The 24,813-nt window shown below is 37.7% G+C and overlaps 1 protein-coding gene across 2 annotated transcripts; it reads left to right on the plus strand.

Moving 5' to 3' along the window:
• The first annotated feature begins 13,153 nt into the window (after positions 1-13,153).
• Positions 13,154-20,501, plus strand: LOC145786709 (cGMP-dependent protein kinase, isozyme 1-like). 2 transcript variants are annotated; one of them, XM_082598430.1, is made up of 7 exons: positions 13,154-13,502; positions 14,865-14,981; positions 15,642-15,874; positions 16,559-16,643; positions 17,984-18,141; positions 19,176-19,267; positions 19,728-20,501. In XM_082598430.1, the coding sequence occupies exons 1-7, from the start codon at positions 13,165-13,167 to the stop codon at positions 19,842-19,844; spliced, it is 1,140 nt and encodes a 379-aa protein (XP_082454556.1). In that variant the 5' UTR covers positions 13,154-13,164; the 3' UTR covers positions 19,845-20,501. The 2 variants fall into 2 exon arrangements, with proteins under 2 accessions (XP_082454556.1, XP_082454557.1); XM_082598431.1 differs by having other exon boundaries at positions 18,014-18,141.
• The last annotated feature ends 4,312 nt before the right edge of the window (positions 20,502-24,813 follow it).

Raw genomic sequence — 24,813 nt, forward strand, 5'->3', positions numbered from 1 at the left:
GTCTCCCATTTATTCATTTCTTGCTCAATTTCAACAGATTTGCTATCGTTGAAAAGCACAAGCATAGATCTAACCAACTAAGTTAATATCAAGTCCCAAAATACTACTAGCTCCATCTAGTGGCCACCTAAACTTGACCAAATGCAAACCATCACCAAAACTTCATTTTAAATGATAAACAATCTAAATCAAATCCAATTAAAAGAACATGTCACTGTTTATTGAAAAGCTAACCATCATTTTTATATCTTATTTAATATAGGAGCAATCGTTGTTCGAAGACAGCCCCCCAACGAAGCTTTTTCCCAATGCATTTCAATGGCGAATCGATCGTCTTTCAGTTCACGCCCTGCGTGTTCACGATAATTAATTGTCTCCCATTTATTCATTTCTTGCTCAATTTCAACAGATTTGCTATCGTTGAAAAGCACAAGCATATATCTAACTAACTAAGTTAATATCAAGTCCCAAAATACTACTAGCTCCATCTAGTGGCCACCTAAACTTGACCAAATTCAAACCATTATCAAAAGTTTATTTGCAATGATAAAAACATTTAACGACAACCAATTAAAAGAACATATTACTGTTTATTGAAGTGTTAACTTTCATTTTTATATCTTATTTAATATGCGAGCAATCGTTGTTCGAAGACAGCCCCCCAACGAAGCTTTTTCCCAATGCATTTCAATGGCGAATCGATCGTCTTTCAGTTCACGCCCTGCTTGTTCACGATAATTAATTGTCTCCCATTTATTCATTTCTTGCTCAATTTCAACAGATTTGCTATCGTTGAAAAGCACAAGCATAGATCTAACCAACTAAGTTAATATCAAGTCCCAAAATACTACTAGCTCCATCTAGTGGCTACCTAAACTTGACCAAATGCAAACCATCACCAAAACTTTATTTTAAATGATAAACAATCTAAATTAAATCCAATTAAAAGAACATGTCACTGTTTAGTGAAGTGTTAACTTTCATTTTTATATCTTATTTAATATGCGAGCAATCGTTGTTCGAAGACAGCCCCCCAACGAAGCTTTTGCCCAATGCATTTCAATGGCGAATCGATCGTCTTTCAGTTCACGCCCTGCGTGTTCACGATAATTAATTGTCTCCCATTTATTCATTTCTTGCTCAATTTTAACAAATTTGCTATCGTTGAAAAGCACAAGCATATATCTAACTAACTAAGTTAATATCAAGTCCCAAAATACTACTAGCTCCATCTAGTGGCCACCTAAACTTGACCAAATTCAAACCATTATCAAAAGTTTATTTGCAATGATAAAAACATTTAACGACAACCAATTAAAAGAACATATTACTGTTTATGGAAGTGTTAACTTTCATTTTTATATCTTATTTAATATGCGAGCAATCGTTGTTTGAAGACAGCCCCCCAACGAAGCTTTTTCCCAATGCATTTCAATGGCGAATCGATCGTCTTTCAGTTCACGCCCTGCTTGTTCACGATAATTAATTGTCTCCCATTTATTCATTTCTTGCTCAATTTCAACAGATTTGCTATCGTTGCAAAGCACAAGCATAGATCTAACCAACTAAGTTAATATCAAGTCCCAAAATACTACTAGCTCCATCTAGTGGTCAACTAAACTTGACCAAATTCAAACCATTATCAAAAGTTTATTTGCAATGATAAAAACATTAAACGACAACCAATTAGAAGAACATGTTACTGTTTATTGCAGGGTTAAATTTCATTTTTATATCTTATTTAATATATGAGCAAACGTTGTTCGAAGACAGCCCCCCAACGAAGCTTTTGCCCAATGCATTTCAATGGCGAATCGATCGTCTTTCAGTTCACGATAATTAATTGTCTCCCATTTATTCATTTCTTGCTCAATTGCAACAGATTTTCTATCGTTGAAAAGCACAAGCATAGATCTAACCAACTAAGTTAATATCAAGTCTCAAAATACTACTAGCTCCATCTAGTGGCCACCTAAACTTGACCAAATGCAAACCATCACCAAAACTTCATTTTAAATGATAAACAATCTAAATCAAATCCAATTAAAAGAACATGTCACTGTTTATTGAAGGGCTAACCTTCATTTTTATATCTTATGTAATATAGGAGCAATCGTTGTTCGAAGACAGCCCCCCAACGAAGCTTTTTCCCAATGCATTTCAATGGCGAATCGATCGTGTTTCAGTTCACGCCCTGCGTGTTCACGATAATTAATTGTCTCCCATTTGTTCATTTCTTGCTCAATTTCAACAGATTTGCTATCGTTGAAAAGCACAAGCATATATCTAACTAACTAAGTTAATATCAAGTCCCAAAATACTACTAGCTCTATCTAGTGGCTACCTAAACTTGACCAAATGCAAACCATTATCAAAAGTTTATTTGCAATGATAAAAACATTTAACGACAACCAATTAAAAGAACATATTACTGTTTATTGAAGTGTTAACTTTCATTTTTATATCTTATTTAATATGCGAGCAATCGTTGTTCGAAGACAGCCCCCCAACGAAGCTTTTGCCCAATGCATTTCAATGGCGAATCGATCGTCTTTCAGTTCACGCCCTGCTTGTTCACGATAATTAATTGTCTCCCATTTATTCATTTCTTGCTCAATTTCAACAGATTTGCTATCGTTGAAAAGCACAAGCATAGATCTAACCAACTAAGTTAATATCAAGTCCCAAAATACTACTAGCTCCATCTAGTGGCCACCTAAACTTGACCAAATGCAAACCATCACCAAAACTTCATTTTAAATGATAAACAATCTAAATCCAATCCAATTGAAAGAACATGTCACTGTTTATTGAAGGGCTAACCTTCATTTTTATATCTTATTTATTATATGAGCAATCGTTGTTCGAAGACAGCCCCCCAACGAAGCTTTTGCCCAATGCATTTCAATGGCGAATCGATCGTCTTTCAGTTCACGCCCTGCTTGTTCACGATAATTAATTGTATCCCATTTATTCATTTCTTGCTCAATTTCAACAGATTTGCTATCGTTGAAAAGCACAAGCATATATCTAACAAACTAAGTTAATATCAAGTCCCGAAAAACTACTAGCTCCATCTAGTGGCCACCTAAACTTGATCAAATTCAAACCATCACCAAAACTTCATTTTAAATGATAAACAATCTAAATCAAATCCAATTAAAAGAACATGTCACTGTTTATTGAAGGGCTAACCTTCATTTTTATATCTTATTTAATATATGAGCAATCGTTGTTCGAAGACAGCCCCCCAACGAAGCTTTTTCCCAATGCATTTCAATGGCGAATCGATCGTCTTTCAGTTCACGCCCTGCTTGTTCACGATAATTAATTGTCTCCCATTTATTCATTTCTTGCTCAATTTCAACAGATTTGCTATCGTTGAAAAGCACAAGCATAGATCTAACCAACTAAGTTAATATCAAGTCCCAAAAAACTACTAGCTCCATCTAGTGGTCAACTAAACTTGACCAAATTCAAACCATTATCAAAAGTTTATTTGCAATGATAAAAACATTAAACGACAACCAATTAGAAGAACATGTTACTGTTTATTGCAGGGTTAAATTTCATTTTTATATCTTATTTAATATATGAGCAAACGTTGTTCGAAGACAGCCCCCCAACGAAGCTTTTGCCCAATGCATTTCAATGGCGAATCGATCGTCTTTCAGTTCACGCCCTGCGTGATCACGATAATTAATTGTCTCCCATTTATTCATTTCTTGCTCAATTTCAACAGATTTGCTACCGTTGAAAAGCACAAGTATAGATCTAACCAACTAAGTTAATACCAAGTCCCAAAATACTACTAACTCTATCTGGTGGCCACCTAAACTTGACCAAATTCAAACCATTATCAGAAATTTATTTGCAATGATAAAAACATTAAACGACAACCATTTAAAAGAATATGTTACTGTTTATTGAAGCGCTAAATTTTATTTTTATACCTCATTGAATATATGAGCAATCGTTGTTCGAAGACAGCCTCCCAACGAAGCTTTTGCACAATGCATTTCAATGACGAATCGATCGTCTTTTTGGATTCGCATTGCGTGTTCACGATAATTAATTGTCTCCCATTTATATTGAAAAAATGCTAAAGTCATAGAAAGGATTAGGATCAGGCACACAAATAGCCTAATTGGTGGTGTAATGGCTTGTCCGAATCAAGTAATGTAACAAACACTGATAAATAGGAAAGCGATGTGTGCTCTAGAGCTGTGTAGAACTTTGATCTTTTGTGAGGTCGTGGAAGAATTCTTGTCACTCGGCCCGCAGTCGACATCAACTGGAAAAGTTCGGTTGAGGAAGCAAGTGATGTCAGCTCCAAGTGCAGGAACCAGAAAATTGTTCCTATTTGGATGGAGAAACTTCTGCAAATATTAAAAAGAAACAACAACCAGCGATACAGTGGGTGCGGATACTTATGTTTTGTTCAATGCTTAGCCAAATAATTTTTTCACAACACATAGGCTAAGCCGAATAAACCTAGGCTTAAATATGGATCAAAGGTAAGTAACGAAACCGTAATGAAATGACTTGGGCTTGCATTCTCGTGTTCTTTCATAACCACATGAAGTCATTTTCCCAAAGGCATCCGTGTGTGTAAACAAAATGATTCATAGGTCCAAACCTTAAACGTTGACACACAAAAATCATGTTACAAACGTAACTTTTATTAAGTTAAAAAAATAATTTTGTTTCATGCGACATTGCACTTTTGTTAGCCTAGTTTGTTTGTAATAGAATAAACATCACAAAGTATGTGGGCAGCAACTCTTTTTTATCATTAGGTAGCCCTGAAAAGGGCTGTTTTTTGGCAAATGGACGATGTGGCGGCTACAGTAATGGGTAGGACTCCCTTATGGCGCGGAGAACTTCCGGAAAATGTCGTCCCCGTGAAAACTGATGTCGCCACATAAATTCATCAAGATACCCAGGTATCATGTGTCTTGTGGTGCCACCCATTCTTTTAAATTTCCGTTTACAATTCAACCACAGGTTTTCAATGTGGTTCGTATGAACCCCTGTGGCCGAAACATAATGATGGTGATGGTTGACCGTTTGGTGGCGATATCCAAGATCTAAAAACATACGAAAGCAACTTTAAATAAATTTCAGCGTAAAATGCTTGCTGCAATGGTTTCCAAATAGAAATAACAAAAACATGTTAAATTGGTAAATTTATTTTTAATGGATGCATAGGCTAATTCTTTTGACATGAGCCATCGTGCTTTTTGAAAAGGAGCTGTGCAATTAAGTGGCGAGGTCAGTTGATTGTTTTTTCTGCTCCCAAAGTAACTTTAAATCAGTGTTTCTCAACCTTTTTTGGCCCAAAGCCCCCTTTATGAACTGGCAAAATTTTACCGCCTCCCAACAAAAACGATTAATTATGAAAAGCGAATATAAAACAATAAATATTATTTATTCTACAAAAAGTGCTCAATGCCAAGCAAAAAGACAAGCAGAGCGATATAATTATCTCAAATATAGTTACCAGTCTCTAAAACCCTTACAGCCTGTTTTACCCTAAAAAGGGGATCATCAGAAGGTCCTTATTCAAATAGAATTATATTTCTATTAGAATAAGGACCTTTTGATGATCCCCTTTTAGGGTGAAACAGGCTGTAAGGGTTTTAGAGACTAGTAACTATATTTGATGAAAAGCAATATATGTTTGCGAGCATGAAAATAGTATAGGCCTACTGGTAGTCAGTGTGAACCTTGGGCTTGGTGAGAAAGTGTCAGTTTCTTTACATCCGGTGTAAAGCCAGTGAGAAACATTCGAAGATCACCTCTTATGGATATGTCAAGTGGGATTCGCTGTTTGGTATGTAGCAGAACAACATGAATCCCTTTTCCACCAGGTATGAGGTAGGAAATGCTACCACGTAGATACGTGCTCTTTGACAAAATCGTTACGCTGGGCGGTAGATGGGTTAAACCAAAATGCACCCTAGTAATCAAAACGCCCCCTTAATCCGAAGTGATCATACCGCCGCCCTGCAAAATCAAAAACGCCCCCTGGGGGGCGGTACCGCCCACGTTGAGAACCACTGCTTTAAATGGTTAACTGTTGTTAACAGTTTCTACACTATGAATAAGTTGTATCAAGTGGGACTTGGCATGACAGTTTAAGCCAAATGGTTGGGTCTGATGCTATCACAACAGAAAAGTACACATTGTACTGTGATATGTCTTCAGACAAGCTAAACACAAACTGGTGGTTGAATGACCAATGGGACTGTGCAAGCAATCAATTTTGGGACATATTCTTAGGTTATTTTAAGGCTGAAAGGAATTTTTTTCACTTAAAAAGTATTTTTCGCTAGGGATGTAGATAAGAGCTACTGCTTTATTTTTGTACAATCTTGAAAAGCCTTATTACACTACACTTTGCTATAGATCATGGCAAAAGTATATACCTTTTTAGATTTCAATTCATTGAACCTTTAAAGTGTCTTATTTTATCATGTCTGAAAAGAAAAGCGGGTTTATTTATTGATGAAAACCAAGAAAACAAGTTCTGCTTCTTCTCTTGAGTCTCTTTCATTCCATCATACCCTTGACAATCAATTGATGTATTTAGCAAAGTGTCCCCTGGCACATAGACCCTTGTCCCATTGATCATGTATGTAAGCAACCTATGGGACAGTTGTCTGACACTTTTTAATGATGAAAAAAAACGATAAAGAATATTAGCCTACAGTCATCACTGTTTTGATTTCATGTTATGAAACAATGACTAAACTTTGCAATAAAATTGCTTTAGTTCATGATTTGCTTTAAAAAAATCGTGATCACGCAGGGCGTGAACTGAAAGACGATCGATTCGCCATTGAAATGCATTGGGCAAAAGCTTCGTTGGGGGGCTGTCTTCGAACAACGATTGCTCGCATATTAAATAAGATATAAAAATGAAAGTTAACACTTCAATAAACAGTAATATGTTCTTTTAATTGGTTGTCGTTAAATGTTTTTATCATTGCAAATAAACTTTTGATAATGGTTTGAATTTGGTCAAGTTTAGGTGGCCACTAGATGGAGCTAGTAATATTTTGGGATTTGATATTAACTTAGTTGGTTAGATCTATACTTGTGCTTTTCAACGATAGCAAATCTGTTGAAATTGAGCAAGAAATGAATAAATGGGAGACAATTAATTATCGTGAACAAGCAGGGCGTGAACTGAAAGACGATCGATTCGCCATTGAAATGCATTGGGCAAAAGCTTCGTTGGGGGGCTGTCTTCGAACAACGATTGCTCATATAATAAATAAGATATAAAAATGAAGGTTAGCCCTTCAATAAACAGTGACATGTTCTTTCAATTGGATTTGATTTAGATTGTTTATCATTTAAAATGAAGTTTTGGTGATGGTTTGCATTTGGTCAAGTTTAGGTGGCCACTAGATGGAGCTAGTAGTATTTTGGGACTTGATATTAACTTAGTTGGTTAGATCTATGCTTGTGCTTTTCAACGATAGCAAATCTGTTGAAATTGAGCAAGAAATGAATAAATGGGAGACAATTAATTATCGTGAACACGCAGGGCGTGAACTGAAAGACGATCGATTCGCCATTGAAATGCATTGGGCAAAAGCTTCGTTGGGGGGCTGTCTTCGAACAACGATTGCTCGCATATTGAATAAGATATAAAAATGAAGGTTAGCCCTTCAATAAACAGTAATATGTTCTTTTAATTGGTTGTCGTTAAAATGTTTTTATCATTGCAAATAAACTTTTGATAATGGTTTGAATTTGGTCAAGTTTAGGTGGCCACTAGATGAAGCTAGAAGTATTTTGGGACTTGGTATTAACTTAGTTGGTTAGATCTATGCTTCTGCTTTTCAACGATAGCAAATCTGTTAAAATTGAGCAAGAAATGAATAAATGGGAGACAATTAATTATCGTGATCACATAGGGCGTGAACTGAAAGACGATCGATTCGTCATTGAAATGCATTGGGCAAAAGCTTCGTTGGGGGGCTGTCTTCGAACAACGATTGCTCGCATATTAAATAAGATATAAAAATGAAAGTTAGTACTTCAATACACAGTAACATGTTCTTTTAATTGGATTTGATTTAGATTGTTTATGATTTAAAATGAAGTTTTGGTGAAGTTTTGGTTGAAGTTTTGATGGTCAAGTTTAGGTGACCACTAGATGGAGCTAGTAGTATTTTGGGACTTGGTATTAACTTAGTTGGTTAGATCTATGCTTGTGCTTTCCTACGATAGCAAATTTGTTGAAATTGAACAACAAATCAATAAATGGGAGACAATTTCTTTCCGGTGTGTTTCAGTGCATTTCCACCCCGCTCTTCCTCTTTCATAATAGTCTATTCCAATATGTGTGACGTCATCATTTTTTCCGGTTGACCAACAGGGCGTCTTGTGCAAGAGCACCGGTTACTTTACTTGGTCTGTGTTTTGAGAAGTCACTGAGACAGACTAGTTTTGATGTGAAGTAAAGCCAATTACTGTAATTATTATTGGTGCTCATTCACAAAGGTGGGCAGTAACTAGTTAAAAAAGTAACTAGTTACATTACTAGTTACTTTTTGAGTAACTGTAACTGTAACTTCGTTACTTTTTTGAAAAAGTAACGATAAGCAGTAACTAGCTACTATTTTAGCGTTTTTCAACAGTTACTAGTTACAGTTACTTGATTTCCCAAACAAAAATTGGTCGTTTGTTTTTCAGTTTATGGCAGTTTTTTTGTAGTGGTCAAATTATTTGTTTGGAAGAGATTATAGGCATTCGAGACAAGCAGCGAGGTTGTGTACAGAAAGGAGCTGTGTAAACTGCAACATAGAATTTTGCGGTGTACGATCGACAAAAAGAAGGTCGCGTAAACTGCGAGATAAGATTTCGCAGTGTTCTATAAGGATTGATGTCTGTGACGCCACAATCCTTTGTTTGTTCCCCCACTAAGCTGTCTGTTTTTAGAAATTTCAGGTTCTCCTTTTTTGTAAAGCGATTCTTTTTTTGTAGATTGTGGTTATATAGCTTTGAGCACAGGTAGACGAAATAGTCAGTACTCAGTAGACGAAAGTCGAAATGGATAAGTTTCTGTCTAAAGTATGCGAGACTGAAACAAACCCCACTGGTTATGCGACTAATATGCCAATCTCTGGATATTCTGCAATCAGAAGAGAAGGCATATATGGGTATACTGCTACCAACCTTGGGCATGACGCGGAAAAGACTACAAGAAATTCGAAACTGCAACAAGGTGGCTGTTTGGCTGCCATTACTTACCCGATTGTTGGAATCTTTGCAAAACAGATTTGGCCATGTCTTTGATGATAGCGACTGCCAGTTAGCTGCTGCGTTTCACCCACAATTCCGACTGTCTTGGCTTTACAAGGGTGAAGAAATTAAGACGGCTCTACATCTCAAAATTGTTAACTTATTACAGAACCATAGCAATTTCAACATCGACGATGCAACAAGTAACCGTGACACTGATGTTGACAGGAATGAAGCAGATGACTTTTTTGCTTCGTTATTTGAAAACACAAAAAAGAAAGCGAGTGCGGCAAAAATTTTAAATGAATTTCTCGAACGTAACCCAACAAAGGCGGTTACGTCTGATGCATTTCCCAATGACGCCATGAGGCGTTTGTTATTGCGATACAATACCCCTATCCCCTCCAGTGCTGCTGTTGAAAGACTGCTCTCCCTTGGAAAGGACATTTTAAAGCCAAAGCAAGCTGGACTTAGCAATCAACATTTTGAAATACTGATGTTTGTAAAAAGAAATTGATGTTGTGCCTCTTCGTTCATTTTAGATACGTTATACGTACCCGTATAAAAATATTGACACCCCCTACTGCTTATCACGGAATGTCCAGTGCAGTGCCGGTCTTTGGAGTGTGCAAACTGTGCGATAGCACAGGGTGGCCCGCAATTTAGGTGGCCCGGCCCAATTTAGGTGGATAGCCAGCAAATTAGGTGGCCCGCAATTTAGAAAATGCAGAAAACATAGAGACTCAGCTTTATTTCCGAAAAATGCCAAAGAAAACATGATCTTATCCTTTTGCTATGCCACCGGACAGCATCATTTTACAGTAATATTCATACCCAAATTTTTGTTGAACATGCTCTCCAATTGCACCAAATTCAAAGTAACTTTTCAAAATTTTCTGCGGGAGACCCCCCAGACCCTCTGCCGCTGGGGGTCACCTTCGGCAAACACGCCGTCAGCCTTCGCACGCCGGCCGTCAACCCCCTCTCTCCTTTCAAAATACCTAGCTACGCTACAGAATTGGATGATTTGGATAAGTGTCATTGGGGCCCGCAAAGCATATTCCGCACAGGGCTCGAAATACCCTAAGACCGGCACTGGTCCTGTGCATGTTATTTTTTCAATTATTTATTGTTTCAAATTTGGTAGGCGGCGTTTTGGAGTTAGATTATGGAATCTTAGAAGCATTACCGTATAGTAGCCTATGTGGACAGCTAGAAGAGTGGTCGCTGTTTTGTAGTTAGGCAACAGCTACGAACAAAGTATCATTTTGCCCTTTATCATGTATTTTTCAACTTGTATTATACTTCATGCAAAGAAGAGTAGTTGTAGATCAGTACTCATATGCAACCATTTTCTTTGAAAAGTAACTGTAACTAGTAACTGTAACTGTAACTAGTTACTTTTTAAAAAACGGTAACTGTAACTGAAACTAGTTACTTTTTGAGCGAAGTAACTGTAACTGTAACTCAGTTACTTTGAAAGTAACTAGTGCCCACCACTGCTCATTCACAATTCGTCCTTTTGGGATGATGACGTCATGAAACGTCACACAGGTTGGAATGGACTATTATAAACAAGGAAGTACGGGGTGGAAATGCACTGAAAAACACCTGAAGGAAATTGTCTCCTATTTATTCATTTGTTGTTCAATTTCAACAAATTTGCTATCGTTGGAAATCACAAGCATAGATCTAACCAACTAAGTTAATACCAAGTCCCAAAATAGTACTAGCTCCATCTGGTGACCACCTAAACTTGACTAAATTCAAGCCATTATCAAAAGTTTACTTTATGATAAAACATTAAACGACAGCCAATTAAAAGAACATGTTACTGTGTTACTAACCCTAACCAGTGGCGTAGCCAAGGGGGAGGGGGGGTTTGGGGGTTACAACCTGTGTTACAACTTTGGCATGCGTGTGACGTAACGATATTGAGAATGACGCTTTCAGTGTACAAAAAAATTGCCTAATTTTAAACAAAATTGCATTAAAAGAGCAAGTTTTGCCAATACCAAACATCTCAGCCAGGAATTAGCAATAAGAAAACATAAAGACTTAGCTAATTTCCGAAAAATGCCGGAGAAAACATAATCTTATTCTTTTGCTATGCCACCAGACACCACCATTTTACAGGAATATTGGTAACCACATTCTTGTTGAAAATGCTCTCAGAATGCACCAAATTCAAAGTAATTTTTCAAAATTTTCTGGAAAAGGCCCCCCAGACCCTCCGCCGCTGGGTCGTCAAAACCCTCCCTTTCAAAATTCCTGGCTACGCTACTGACCCTAACTCAGTGCATTTATAACTCAGTCCGGTACAGGTTTATAATTATTTATACTAGGTTAGCCTACTGGTTGATGCAGCCCCCCCATGTTTTGAGACCACGAGCCGCCACTGATGTACATACATAGGCTACATAGCCTACAGTTAAATCGCCGCAGTCACAACTATTGCGCGATCAACTGATTGCTCGCCTATAGTGACGCAGACTGTACAGTCGCACGCTTCGCTGCACACGCCCATTCTCATTCTGAAAGCTCTGACAAAAGCGGGCGCGGAATGCTGATCAGACCGCAATCGGGCAAAATTTTTTTGAAAATCGTTTTATGGTAGCATGTTAAACACAAAGAACGTGTACAATCGCCAAGTCAAGTTTTTCCATTAATATCCCTTTAAATAAAATATCAGTAATTTCATTGAGAAAAAAATATGCAAAAGAGCTTCTAAATCAAGACAAACTTTGTCAACATTTTTTAAGAGACGAGCGATCCCCTCAGATTCCTTATCTCACTATTGACACTTTCAGACCTCAACTTTTATTGTTTATCGTTTCTTACAGTTTTTCGGTTTGTTAAAACTCAGATAGCTACGTGCCTCATGATCCTCTCAAACTTTTTTTGATCCACAACTGATCAAGGCTACAGCTTTCCATTCAGAAGCGTCTAGGCCAGGGGCGCCGGAAGCGGAGGGCAGGTGGGGGCGGATGTCCCCCTCCCCCCAAATTTTTTTGTGGATGAGGAGCGGGGGGGCAATGGTGCCCTTTTAAGGTCATGTAAGCTACTGCACATTTTGAAATACGATATAACAATTTCAGCTATTCGCTTTTGCCTAATTATAATCTTTCATTTCTGCCTCAAAATAATATTCACGACACAAAATTCTGTATTAAACTGGGTTAACCTACATCATCATAGCATAGCATGATGCTCTTTTTTGCCATTGTTCTTTGTATTTCGGACACTTGTATTATTACTCGATGATGAGCTGATGGATGAGCATTATCGCTATATTTTATCTTAAAACTTAAAAAAAAGGCCTTTCAGCAACAAAAGTGCCCTTTTTTCATAATCCTGCCACCCCCCCCCCAGTCAAAAACCCTTTCGGCGCCCCTGGCCTTGGCCTATAGTGAATGAAATAATTTGCAGATACCGGTAACAACACTTTAACAAGCAGAAACTTCACTCTGTCAATCCAAGTGATAGGACCAGTGCCAGGAGTTGAAAGCTGCCCTAAGTAGTCTATGCAAAACTGCCAGCATTAGACGTTCCACAAAAACTTCCCAGTCCGAGGTTAAAGATTCCTACATTCAATTGAATCACAGTTTTGCTTACGTCTTTTTGAAAAACATGCAAGCATCGAAAAGGTTTGATTTACTGTGGTCTGCTTTCAAAAGAAACTTTTGTAAAATATTGTGATAGCCTAAGATTTAAAACTGTTAAAACTGAAGAAAATTACTGAATGCAGCTTTATAGAGATAGTAAACGGAAACCTTTCTGGTGACGTAGGCTACTGTCAAATTCAATTTGCCCCGGGCAATAGCTATCCGAGAACAGCAATAAAAAGATTCATCATCTAGGCTACCTACTTAGTCAGTGTTATTCAGTTCATTTGAAAAGATCATGAGTGAAATAGTTGCGAGAAAATGTTCTCAATGGGACAAAGCTTCTGTTGATAGTGGATTTAGTTCTGATGCGGAGAGACAAAATCATTTGAAACACCAACATCGCAAAACAAAATCATTACACAACAATGCTGTCACAGTAGCTGAAACAAAAGAGCTCCTTTCTAAAGAAATGAAGACTGAAGCGAACAGTTCAAGATCACTTCCTTTACTTTTTCGAGTCATCAAAACCAGTGATTCTGTGGAGTGGAATGACGTCACTCTAAAAGATTTCGATCACGTCCGATACTTGGGAGGAGGTGGATATGCAAGGGTGGATTTAATTAAATTGACAAGGTATGACTATTCAGAAGAATAAAAGAATGTCATATTAGATTAAATAGTCGTTGTAAAATGTGTATTTTAATTTACACTAGTTGACATATGTTTAATTGTTTATTGTAGGCCTTGTAACGTACGTTATGGTCGATAGCAACATCTTTACATGACCAAGCATGGTCGCATCGATTCAAAGGCTATCCTTCTTTTTTGGCAGTTTTTACATGCAATGCTTAAAACAGTTTGTAGGCCACGACAGCACACTGTAGCATTTCCAAACAAGCGATAAAGAATCGTATCATGGCCTATCAACTTTAGATAGTAGGCAATAAGAAAAAAGAATTGTGAGTAGTCTACAAATGAAAACAAGCTTATTAGCTTTATTAAAATAAGCTGAACCCGAGTAAATTAGCGAGCCCAAAACATTTTTAATTACAAGCGTCTGTAAAAGTTAATACAGAAATTTGAAAGGATTCTTATTGCTTTGTGCCGTTTCTGCCAACCACTTTTTTAACAAGTGGAGAGAATCATCAAGAACAAGATGGAGACAGACGTGAAATTGTAGAACTACTACACAGTCTCTATCAACAAAAATGCGTTCTAACATTTACATGGTACAGTCTACCCCAACCATCGTGGGACATTAGGAAATAAGATGGTAGACAAGAAAGAAAAAACAGAAAAAGAACTTGAGAAAGGAAACTGGCACCACACAGCTGCAAACGCAGCCATAACAATAAAAGGTCCTCCAAAACAGCACAAACGTTTGCGAGACATCTATACCGGTGACGAAAGAGAAGAAAAAATCTATCGCATTGAAGAACTACAACTGACTCATAAGAAACAAGTCACGACAGGCAGACTTCGCAGCGTTTATCATCCGGATCTCCTGATAGCCTACTGGCAGCACAAGACTCGAAGATCAGAAGACATCGTATGTTGCAGCTTCAAGAATGGAGAAGAGACTGTCGAGCATGTCCTGCTGGAGTGCCCAGTTGTCCATCCGTCGACACGCGACCAGGTCACTGTCCCGAAGACGATTGCAATGAACCATGATTGGTGCCTAAAGTCTGGGAGAAATGGAAGCAGGTGGCGGAGGTGATCGCGACGACAATCGAACAACAATCAATAGTCCTAAATAAAGCGACTGGAAATTGCTCATCACCAACAACAACAACCACCAAGAACAAAAACTACTGACAAACCCATGGATTAAACAGATAAACTGATGAGCTTCACCTCATGGAGCTCATCAGTGCAGTGATAGGCTATGTTGTCTAGGCACCGAATACTCTCAACACTTTTCTAAATAAACGAAACTAATGCAGAAAATTTAGGCCTAAATACGCATATTTCAGCAGCTTGATTATTTACTTGCAGAAAAGGAAGGCAAGATTTCTTTGCCATGAAAAAAATCAACAAACGACACTTTGTTGAACCAAAACAAGTCCGACAGTTCGAAGCCGAAAAAGAAGTTTTGGAATTGGCACGTTCCAGGTAATCACTAATTGTTGTTGAAAGATACTGTGTAATATAATCAATTTAATTATTACATTGGAACCTACAGTAGAGTAATTACTGCCAGTCTATAGCTGTAGGCCTATAGACCAAGTTATAGCCATCAACAGTTTATAAGGATGACTGCCGCAAAACGTAAAACAACATTATTTTAAAGATGATATTATTTTGTTAAACCGCTATTTTAAATTCCAACTCAGTGACAGAGCTTACCATATATAGTAGCCTACCTTTGTGAAACTGGAGTTGACATTTTCTTTCTCCAAACACTCTTCAGAAATTTAAAGAAGGTCACGAACTAGGCTACTATAATACACAACAAATATAACTTGGAAGGCTACGAACTACTGCAATACACAACAGTTATAACTTATCAGTTTCCATTTGCTTGAGCAATTTTTAACATATTTTCGACCAATGTAAAGCCTATTTTCAAAATTAAACACCACATGACTTATTTTTCTGATTTATCATTTGTTTGAAAAGGACAAAAAAGGTCATGGTTTAATGAAGTATTTTAGAGTTAAAGTGTAATTGTTGTGAACGTAGCTTAGGCTACCGCATTAGTTAATTTTGGCTCACACACAGCAGACATCAAAACGTTGCAGAATTTCTTGCCTAAAATGAGATTTGTTGCAGATTTATCCCAAGATTATTTAAGACTTTCTGTTCCTCTAATCACGTTTTTCTGCTGACGGAAGCGTGCCTTGGAGGAGACCTTTTCTCCTATTTGGAGCGTTCTGGTCCAGTGCAAGTCAATGTTGCTCGTTTCATTGTTGCTTGTGTAATAGAGGCTTTGGAATATCTTCACCGAGTACTAAGAGTCATCCATCGAGATGTAAAAACGGAAAATCTTTTTATAGGAGATCGAGGTATGTAATTGGATTACAATCGATAAACATTTTACTTTTACAACAATTGATGAGTGACCAAGTTTTGGACGGACATAGCCCCAAGCAATGAACAGTGATCAACTTAAGTTGATCATGAAACTGACTTTGAACTCTTGTTGTTTCATTGATTATAGCTAGTTGATAACAAACACTACCAGCATTGTTCTATGTTCATTTTCAAACTTCCTCCATAAGAATGTGAGGGAATTATGTTTGTAAGTGCATTTTGTGTCCATCTGGCATTGTTTTTAGGTACCCGGACATTTTGCCGAAAGGACATTTTGCCGAAAGGACATTTTGCCGAAAGACATTTTGCTGAATGGACATTTTGCCGAAACTGCTTTTTGTGTTATATGTATCGATATTCTCCACAGTGTGTTTTAGTCTATCGTTCACAACCTTAGTCCTTTCGGCAATTTATCCATCGGTAAAATGTCTTTCGGGAAAATGTCCTTTCGGCAAAATGTCTTTCGGCAAAATGTCCTTTCGGCAAAATGTCCTTTCGGCAAAATGTCCGTGCACGTTGTTTTTATACCTGTATGAACTTTATTCAACCTATATAAGTAAATAATTTTATAAGTAATCAGCATCCATAAATGATCACATAGTTTAATTTCAGTGAGTGCATCTAAAATCAAATTAATTCACCAATTTTCTTTCTAGGAATTTTAAAACTTGGTGATTTCGGATTTTGTAAGACATTGGAAACGGGTATTTCACAAACCCATACATTCTGCGGAACACCTGGGTAAGATTATAATCATTAATTCATTTCTTAACTTAATAATAACAAATAAAAAGACATGTTTGAGAACAAAAATTAAAACATTGGTAGGCTACAACATGTATTTAAACGAAAGTATGTAAAACCACAAAGCGCCAATCTAAAAATTTACATTTTTCAGCTTTCTCTCTAGCCTGTAATGGAAAACGTGCTTTTGCCATCTCTCAGTTCATCTGTGTAATTGCATAGGGTGACCAATCTTGTTCTTTTGTTATCGTATCTAATTGAATGAGTTGTTTAGTAATTTTCAGTTTTCATACAATACCGAGCTTGTACCAGAGCGCACAGTAATTGATGCCAATACTTCGATAGACGCAAAGTCACCAAAAGATCTCCAATTAAATCCAGCCCAATTATAGAATAACTCAACAGTCTGAGCAAAAGATGAAATTCCAGTTAATTTGTTAAACAAATCCAAGTAGCATTGAAACAAATCATTGTTCTCGGAACCCCCAGTCCTAAACGTAACAAGGTCACTTTGGATAACAAGTATTAGCAATTAGCAATTCGAGTTGTTGTTGTTTCCTACAAAATAATATGTAAGCCACTTGACTATTTTATCGTAAAGTTTCAGACTCCCTTGATATTAAAAATGGTGGAAATAAAACTTAAAGCGTGTTGTTTCTAATTCTCAAAATTATTCAAATTTAATTGCGAATTGTATTAATTCATAGAAAACAATTGCGTTAATATCAAGGATGGCATCAAAAACATGGCTACTGGTTAGTTGATTTTCAATAGAACTACGCCCTAATACATTAAATAATTTCAAAAACTTGGTAAAGTTTTAAATTTGAAAAATTTGCCGCAAGCAAAGTAGCCTATTCTTTGCGCGCTTGTAGTTAACTACAAATACAATTCACTCCTATGACCTAATATTGGTCGTTAAATAACAAGTTTTTACAAACATTAGATGATGTTTTTAAACATTTTTGTTTTCATCTATATTCAAAAACAAAAACTAATATTTTATAAAGCATTCATTTGAAAAATCATAACTCCTTTCTCCCAACTTTCCAGGATTTTGCACGTATTGTTGTTTTACTCCGAGAGAAAAACTACGTGCCAAAGACATAACATACAGTATAAACAAGCAAAACAGAGTAACCTTAGCGGTTTAACATAATGTATTACATACAAAACAAAATATCTAACCGCTATAAGTTAAACTCGCTAAGGTTACTTTGTTTTGCTTGTCTATGGTTCAAAAATGCAAACTCTCTACCAAAGCTTTATCATACAGTATAAAGTAGCCCAAGTTTTAGTGATGCACCTAAAATCTTAGTTTGTCATTTTTATTCAAGGTATATTGCTCCAGAGATAATCTTACACAGTGGTCACTCGTATAGTGCTGATTACTTCTCTCTGGGTGTTGTCACCTACGAAATTTTGACTTGTCGATCACCGTTTCGTCGTCATGCGGTTTTGGATACTTATAAAGCGACGTTACGAGGAATTACAGGTAATCCGAAAAAATTTCCAAACGCCTAAGGTTAAGTTATGTTTCAATTGTTTCAGTTCCTCAAATTGTAACTTTCAACCAACACAACATAAATGATTTGGAAAGATTTTTGTTGTACAAAACTTTTCTGCCAGAACTGATTTAGCAAAAATGCAAAGCAAAGAATTTTTAATGTTTGTGCTTTAAAGTCATACTAAAGGAAAAACCTGACTTGGCAATTTTCCACGTTCTTTGTGTTTAACATGCTACCATAAAACAATTTTGAAAAAAATTTGGCCCCATTGCGGTCTGATCACCATTTCGCGCGTGCTTTTGTCTGAGCTTTCAAAACGGGAATGGGCTTGAGCAGCGAAGTGTGCGATTATACAGTCTACGTCACGGGCGACTAGCCATCAGCTGATCGGGCAAGAGTTTTTACTGCGTGAGTTTCAAATGGCAGCTCTTGTTCTTCAAACAGTAAATCAGCCTCTTTTACATAGATTTAACGTATTCAGGCCTTTAATCAATGTAAAAAAACAAGTTTTTGAAGGCAAATTCCACAAAGGCATGTGAAACGATTTCAGCTAGGCAATTCAGAAGGCGTGGAGTAATCAGCATTTTTTACATGGATTCAACGTGTCCAGGCCTTGAATCAATGTGAAAATTTTTGGAACGCAACACGTTTGAACTTTCCAACCAACGCTCGAAAAGACTTTTGATATCGCTACAGCTACTGGCCTACTGCTAGTCGCTGGTGACGTATTCTCGAGCAGTTTTTCCACTTCTTGGTCATTTTGCAAAAAATAAAAAATAAATGTAACACTGGACTTTGCGCCTTGCCAGCGCCATTGAAAACAATTTTTTTTCATTAATTTTTTTATGAAATGTTCTCTTGAGTGTTCAGTTTACGCATTTTAATGCTTAATTCCAGTTTGAAAATTTCATTTACTATGCCTTTAAATTCTGTCTTTCCAAACAGACACTTTGAAGAAAAAAAACAAATAAATAAATTTTGATTCTTAACTTTCTATCTCAAAAATATCGTCATTCAACAGAGGTTGTGTTCCCAAATCATCTTGATCACTCCACGTGTTCCTTCGTCCGAGCCCTTTGTTACCGCGAGCCCGTTCGAAGACTTGGTTCAGAGGTGAGTGTGGTTATAGACTTGCAGCAAAATCCTTTATAAATCTTGTATTTTTATAACCTGCAGTCTCAAAGTTAATTATACTGCGGTTTGAAGCTTTCACAGTGACGTAGGTTGGTAAGTACGTCACGTGTAGTTAGCTCAGAGTTTGCAGTTAGCTTTTGAAGAATGTTTTTGCAGCTTTTCTGCGCCAGCAATAGCGACATTTTTAATGCATCTTTTTAAACATCTGAAAATGTCGCCAAGGCTAAGGCCGATTCCAGTTAGCAAAGTTAGTCTTATTTGCATTAAATCAACATCTGCAGACGTTAAAATTAATACAAAGAGTCCATTTTTAATAGCTGGTGACTCGTTGATGACGGCTATTTCTACCGCTATTGAACGTTCATTTTCAACTGCGATTATATGATTTTGTTATTATTTGTGTCACTTGTGCGGTTCAAAAATGCGCCTTTCTCTCCAGGCTTCTTCCCACGATTGGTTTTATGAATTTGACTGGAATCTTTTACGATCAGGGGAAATGCTGTCGCCTTTAAACATACTTAGCGACACTTGGAAGAATGAGGAAGCTCAGACGTGAGCCATACAAGGACTCTATTTCTTTTAAATGAAGCTTTATCTATTTGCTTTAATTTTTTCAACATACTAGAAGTTTAATCGTCCACACACTAACCTGTCGTAACCTGCTCCTCTCAAAAAATGTAGCATTGTGTAATTGAAAGTTTTCGTGTTTGCAAATGTATATTGTTATTGGCGTGATCAAACCTCTATTGCTGCATTCTTCAGAACTGTAGACGAACTGTCTTAAAGTTAATCCTTGCCATGAGTTTCTGTCAAGATGACACCGTAGCGTCAGTGATTTGCACAATCAACTGTTTTTGCGTTCGTATTTTGCGTTTTGTTCTTATATATTTGCTGTGTTGTGCGCATTTCAGGTTCAACTTTAGTTTAGTTGAACAAGACGTTTGTTCAAAAAACTTTGATTTCATTCTTCCACTTTATTCGACTTTCTGCCTTTACAAAAGTCCAGGAGGAAAAAAATGTGTAGACTGCTGATTGGATTATGTGACTGTCCGAAAAAGCACAGCTATATGGATCACTGGTCAACTTTTTGTTGTAAACGTCAAATATTATGACAATGTTATAAATGTATGAACTGAGGCTCATCAGTTTAAAATGTAAAATTAAAAATTCCTATGTAAAAAAAAAAAAAACATGTAGAAGAGCATGACGCAATTGTTCGTTTAGAATTGAGATTAAAAAACCAACTAAGAGATTTGTAAAATGATTTGTTCTACCTCTCGTTTGTCGTTTGGTCGATGTTTTTTAGTGAACATGTCGAACTCAAAATCCACCAACGCCTATAGCGCTTTCATGATTCTGTGTTAATACCAGTCCTTTGGCATCATGGATTGTAGTTATTTTTTTTTAAAAACAGGCAAAGTGAAACTTGAAAGCTATTGCACGCCTGTAGCCTAAAGGCTTTGAACCAGTGACCAAGGCTGATCATCGAGATTGTTAGGGTAAAATTTTCCACTTGTTGTATGTAGATTATTCCGTCCCCTTGATGCCACTGAATAAAGCTGCCCTGTTTTTGAAATGTCCTTGAAAGTTATCGTTAAAATGTGTTGCTCAAGCTCACACCCCTAGATTTAAGCAAGCGTTACTCACGGGTTTCTTCTCTCATAAACACGAGCGCTCAAACAATCTAGCCACATGATCATTTACTTTCAGACTTTACCTTGATTGATTGAATCTTTATCCTCGGACTGGGAAAGCTTCTTGCAGAGCTTAATCCTGAAAGTTTCGCATACAGTACTTGTAGAGGCTTTGAATCACTGACTCAGGCCCGGTCACCCAGATTGACAGAGTGAAGTTTCCGATTGTTGAAGTCTTGTTGCCGGGGAACTATTCCATCCATTAGATGCCACTGAACAGAGAGCAGTCCTTTTAACGTGCGTTGCTCAAGCGCACACCCCGAGAGTTGATCAACCAGCGCAGCTTGACCTTGTTCAAACACCTTATTCTGCGTTTCTTGCATTAGCACCTGGAAATCGGTTAAACTGATGTAGAAAATGAATTATCCATTTGCTCATACGTCTTTTGTTAAATTTTTCATTCAATGACTGTTTAAGAGCTGAAGTACGCTGTAAGCACTTTAACATGGAGATATTTAATTCAACCACGAACCAATCAGAAGCTACGTTCAACCAATCAGAAGCTACGTTCAACCAATCAGAACATGTTATAAGAGGCTGCCGTCCAATTGTGACCCTTTTAGCTCTCAGTCAGAGAGTTATTCCTTGTTTTGAGCTTCATTTGGTAGTTACAGAAGAAAACAGAGTAGCTTAATGGTAGGGGTGGTAATCGAATCCATGTCATGGAAATGACTACTTTGTAGCCCTAACCTTAAGCCAAGCAGCTGACAGAGAATCCATCACCTAATTTGCTTTGTATCATCTTCTTTTCGCCCTTTTTCACGTCACGGAAAACGCAGCTTTGCAATGACATCACGAACAATTACGTAACATCTGATTGGTTCGTGGTTGAATTGGATATCGGCGACGCAAGTGGTAGCTGGCGGGGAATTAAACGACAGCATGGTGGCGTATCCAACAAGTGCCAAATGCAAACAAGCGTGGACTGTGAGCCAACAAATTCTCTATGAGGAAACTTGGAAACCCACTCAGTAAGAAACATCGCTCATTCAACATGATTTATCTCAATTATAAAAACTCTGGAGTAAACAGCTAGTAGCGTAATATTCAAAAACGCCACAATCAGCATCACTAACCTAAGTTAAAAATTTGGATAAAACACCAATTTAGACCTTTTTTTAAGATTTGAATTCGATTAAGCGTTAATTCAGGCCTTTTTTAACATGATGGAGTACAAACAGATCAGCCTCGTGATTATTTGCAGTCATGTTGTAAGTGTCCTTCAACATGAAAGGAAAGGCTTTAATTTTATGAAAACAAAAACAAAAAAACTGTTTGTCAGTAAACTATTAATAGGTGAGAATTATCTAACATTTGGTGTTGGCTAAAGGGTTGCTTAGTTGAGATTTTGACGGTCTTGGTTGAACAATCACAGCTAAGGCACATAATAGCTTAAGGACTATTACGAAAGTCGTCACTTTGATATTTGTAAGTTTTACAACAAGTCTATTATAAATACTTTTCTAAATTGTAAGACAGGTATAAGATTCGGCGTACCGGTACTGAAAACAGTTTTAGGTTAGCAGGGGGAAAAAACACTAAATGTCTACGAAAGTTTTGCAATATGTAATTAAAGTCGAATAAGGTATTTTTTTTTTTTTCTTTTTTCGCGCAACGCTCAGAGTTCAAGATGGATACCACTACATCTTGCAGGTTTACAAATTGTCCATATGGAATGGATTTGTTTCCTGTCTCATCATTAATGCGTCCGCTCCGGGAGCCGTCCACACACCCAAACACTCAGCAGGCACACCATACTTACATGGAAGATACCTACCAGGGAGGCGAGGGACTCACTACGACCGAAGGGACCCACCGCGGTAGATGGTAATCTGTGGATGTAAATGTTTGGTTAGTGGCTGCCTCAAGCTGATCTGCCTGTCTCAACTTTCCTCTTGCTGATCTTGGAGCAGTCTAGGAGATGGCGGGTCAAGCTCAAGAACTAGCGCGTTTTGGTAGAGAGTTAATTTTAATTTTATTTGTAATTGTTTATGTGTGTGTATCTTCTTGTTGCCCGCTTGAAGAAGGGCACCTGCTTGTGGGAGACGGGCCACTGCAGTCTGACACCTCATTTGGCGGAGATGCCAGAGAGGAGCGGCCAGAGAGAGGGTAGCTTTCGCTGACCCCAGAGTCGTCTTGGAATGGGCCGCTGCAATCCTGTCATCCCAGAGCGAGTGGGACAACGGAGAGGGACGGTTAAAGATCTCCCGCTGCAATCACTCTTCCGGCATCAGGCCGTTGCAGATGAGTGAGAGGGACGGGTTAAAGGTGGGTTGTTACGCCCTTGGCTGTCTAAAACTTCTTCAAAGATGATCTACGACCGTACTGTGCTAGTGAGACCCACCGCTGCAATCAGTCATCCCTACCACCGAGGACGACTGAGAGGGCGGTTGAAGAGTGGATCTCGACTGGTTCTTCTTTCTTCTGACCGTAGGAGGAGGTTTGGAAGGAGTAGAAATGTCAGATGACAAAGGAATGTTATGCTTTTGTGTTATGTCTTTCGTTTTTGTCATGATGACCCACAGGGCTTGAATGGTGGACCGTTTTGTGTCCTGTATATATGTGTCGCCTATGTCCAGAGATTTCTTCTTTTGGATGATGGTGTGCTTGGCGACATTCATCATGGTCAGAAGGATCAGGTTGTTCTTTTGTCCTCCAGGGAGTTGGTTGTAAAGGATCATGTCCTTTGTTATTTCCATATCTTCCTTGGTTAGGTCAAGATATTGTTGTTTCAGGCGCTCCCATATTCCTTGTGCAAAGGAGCACTTGGTGAGGACGTGGGCCACATTATCTTCTTGTTTTCTGCAGAATTTGCAATTTGTTATTCTGTCAGAATGTATTGATCTATTAAAATCTCCCCATTTGTATCCTCCATGTGCAATCCGAAAGGACATGGAGGATAGGTGAGGTGGAAGGAGAAATTTGATTTCTTTATTTCTTAGAAGAATTTCGTTCCAAGGAATCTTCTTTCCGTTTTGATCAATCTTGTCAATTTTCTTTTCATTTTGTGTTTTCAGATTGATGTAGATATTTTTGTAGGAAGTATTTTCCCAGTCGTGTTTCAAGCCTTTGAGTTTGCAAAAGGACTTGAAGATGTCCGCATACATTTCGTTTGGAATCGGGGCATGCGGAATGCTGTTGGAGAACAGATGAGGATTGATGTGTCTCATTCTGTAACTCAAATTGAACATGGCCCATTCGTGCCAGATTTCGGTGGCGTCTTCTAGTGGGAAAAGGTGCCGAATTCTGTCTATGCGACTAGTTTGGAATTTAGATTGGATGTCCACCATGTTGATGCCTCCATTTTTGACAGGAGGAAATGTCTTGCTTCTCTGGAGTTGTTCAAATGGCGAAGGATGCCAGAGGAAGTCGAAGAGGATTTTGTTGAGGTAATAAGCTACTATGATGCAGGTATTTTCTTTCTTTCACGAACATATTGTTTTAACCTATAAACTTTATTTCAGATTTGTGGCGTTGAATCAAAAATACCCTGACTCTGACGCCAGAAATGTCAAAAATCTTTCGTTTTCGATTTGACTCTGCAGCTCTACTTTATTTTCATTAGACAAACAGCATCACCAAGCGATTGAAATTTTTTGTTTTGTCTTCCGGTAGTAGCAGTACATAAATATCAATGAACCTTCAAGTGAATGCAAGTCGACAAAACCTTTTATACTTTTATTGGCGAAGTGCCAAAAAAACTCGTTTAAATTAAAGTAACAGAACAACTGGCGAAATATTGCAGAGATACACTTTAGCATTACGCTGTACCAAAACATTGCAACATCATATTACCAGCTTTCTTTGCGGGCTAGAAGACAAGCCGCTTCG

The sequence above is a fragment of the Aplidium turbinatum genome, chromosome 17 (genome assembly GCF_918807975.1).
Source record: "Aplidium turbinatum chromosome 17, kaAplTurb1.1, whole genome shotgun sequence".
Classification (NCBI taxonomy): Eukaryota; Metazoa; Chordata; class Ascidiacea; order Aplousobranchia; family Polyclinidae; genus Aplidium; species Aplidium turbinatum.

What these genes read in the sequence shown, in the direction of transcription:
- LOC145786709 (XM_082598430.1), top strand. Translation starts at nt 13,165, where the DNA reads ATGAGTGAAATAGTTGCGAGAAAATGTTCTCAATGGGACAAAGCTTCT. An exon ending in TCTTTTTATAGGAGATCGAG is followed by an intron (nt 15,875 to 16,558) that starts GTATGTAATTGG and finishes TTTTCTTTCTAG; the next exon opens with GAATTTTAAAACTTGGTGAT. An exon ending in TTCGAAGACTTGGTTCAGAG is followed by an intron (nt 19,268 to 19,727) that starts GTGAGTGTGGTT and finishes CTTTCTCTCCAG; the next exon opens with GCTTCTTCCCACGATTGGTT.